At 35.9% G+C, this 1,636-nt stretch overlaps 1 protein-coding gene across 1 annotated transcript in view; it reads right to left on the bottom strand.

Moving 5' to 3' along the window:
• Positions 1 to 477, bottom strand: part of ABHD18 (abhydrolase domain containing 18) — a 124,924-nt gene extending 124,447 nt beyond the window's left edge. Inside the window, exon 1 of the mRNA XM_007952986.2 lies at positions 386 to 477. Coding sequence (XP_007951177.2) covers positions 386 to 477 — 92 coding nt within the window. The remainder of the gene's footprint in view (positions 1 to 385) is intronic.
• Between the last annotated feature and the right edge of the window lie 1,159 nt (positions 478 to 1,636).

The raw sequence follows: 1,636 nt of genomic DNA, 5'->3' as shown, positions 1-1,636 counted from the left end.
GGGTTTGAACTGCCAGCCTTCTGGTTAGCAGTCAAATGCCTTAGGCACTATGCCACCAGAGCTCCCAAAACCAAATTCACTGCCATTGAATTGATTCTGACTTACAGAAGACCCCTTTTGGGTTTCCGAGGTGGTAAATCTTTATGGAAGTAGATTGCTCAGTCTTCCTTCCATGGAGTGGCTGGTGGGTTTGAATTGCCAACTTCTGGGTAGCAGTCAAATGCCCTAGTCACTATGCCACCAGAACTCCTATTTTTTTATACAGTTTAATCATTTATTTGCAAGAGAATGTCTATTTTAGAGTAAAAGATTTTATGACTAAAATTTTAAATATTTACTAAAACAACAAAATCAGAATATTCAGGGAAAAGGAAAAAAAAATTACCTTTTGAGATCCTCTGGCCTTCCCCATCCTCTGATAAAAAGCTTTGTGAGGAGAAGTCTCCGGTATAGCACATCCAATTTGCTCACACCCATGAGTAGTAATTATCTATCTATGAAACAAAAGTTTAAATACCTTTAACATATTTTATTTTACCAATGCTGCACATCAACTTTCTGACCATTTCTCTAATTTTCAGACCAATTTAAAGAGTGACAGTAAACGATGAACTTTGAATTTATTCCCTTGGGAATAAGATAAAAGATACAGAAAAAACAACCAGGATGAAAGTAGGGAATATGCAGAACTCTAAGCTTCACTAAATTTACTAAATTCCTTTAGGGTATGATCTCATACTCAGCATAGTGATTGACAGTATACTTACTACAAGAGTAGTGGCTAACACTTATATAAGTACTGTACAGTAAACCTGTGAAAGACAGAACTTGTATAATGTGGAAACCTGTCAGAGAAGGAAAACACAAATATTTCCCACTAAAACAAGTGACAGAAACGTGGTAAGGCTGTACTCTATCAAAAGTAGAAAATTTGTGCAACTCAGAGAAATAAGGCAGTCCCACTGAGTCTCCGCTCTCACAGGTTTCACTGCATAGTACTGTTATCTGCCAAGTACCAAGCATCATTTTTAAATACACACACACACACATATTTCTCATTTAAGCCTTTTAACCACTTTACGAAGCAGAATCTATTATCCTAATTTTACAGATGCAGATACTGAGGGACAGAGAAGATAGGTGATTTACCTACCTAAGGTCACACAGTCTAGTAGTAGGCAGAGCTAAGATTCAATCCCAGGCACAGGGCTCAAGGATTCTTTGCCACTGTATTGTATTTCCTCTCTAGCACCCACTATAAGAGTCCCTGGGTGGCAAAAATGCGCTGAGCTTCTGTTAAGTGTGATGAAAAAATTGGCCAGAAAAAACAGTCACTCATGATTCTTAGGACCAAGAACAAGCATTTACTAGATCATATACTTGTTAGGTAATATAGTCACAGAATACAATATTAAGTACTTTTTAATACTACCCACTTCACTTTTACCCCAACTTCCATATATTAGTCAATTACTTTTTGTTTTTTTTTAGAATTTTACTTGATAAAATATGTATGACAAAACATTTGTCATTTCAATTATTTTTATGTATACAATTCAGTGACACTAATTACATTCACCATGTTGTACAATCATCACCACTATCTGTTTCCCAATTTTTTCATCACACTTAACAG

This window comes from Orycteropus afer, unplaced genomic scaffold (genome assembly GCF_000298275.1).
Source record: "Orycteropus afer afer isolate SDZICR_OR568_19922 unplaced genomic scaffold, OryAfe1.0 scaffold00367, whole genome shotgun sequence".
Lineage (NCBI taxonomy): Eukaryota > Metazoa > Chordata > Mammalia > Tubulidentata > Orycteropodidae > Orycteropus > Orycteropus afer.
This window is presented reverse-complemented; position numbering and strand designations above follow the sequence as displayed.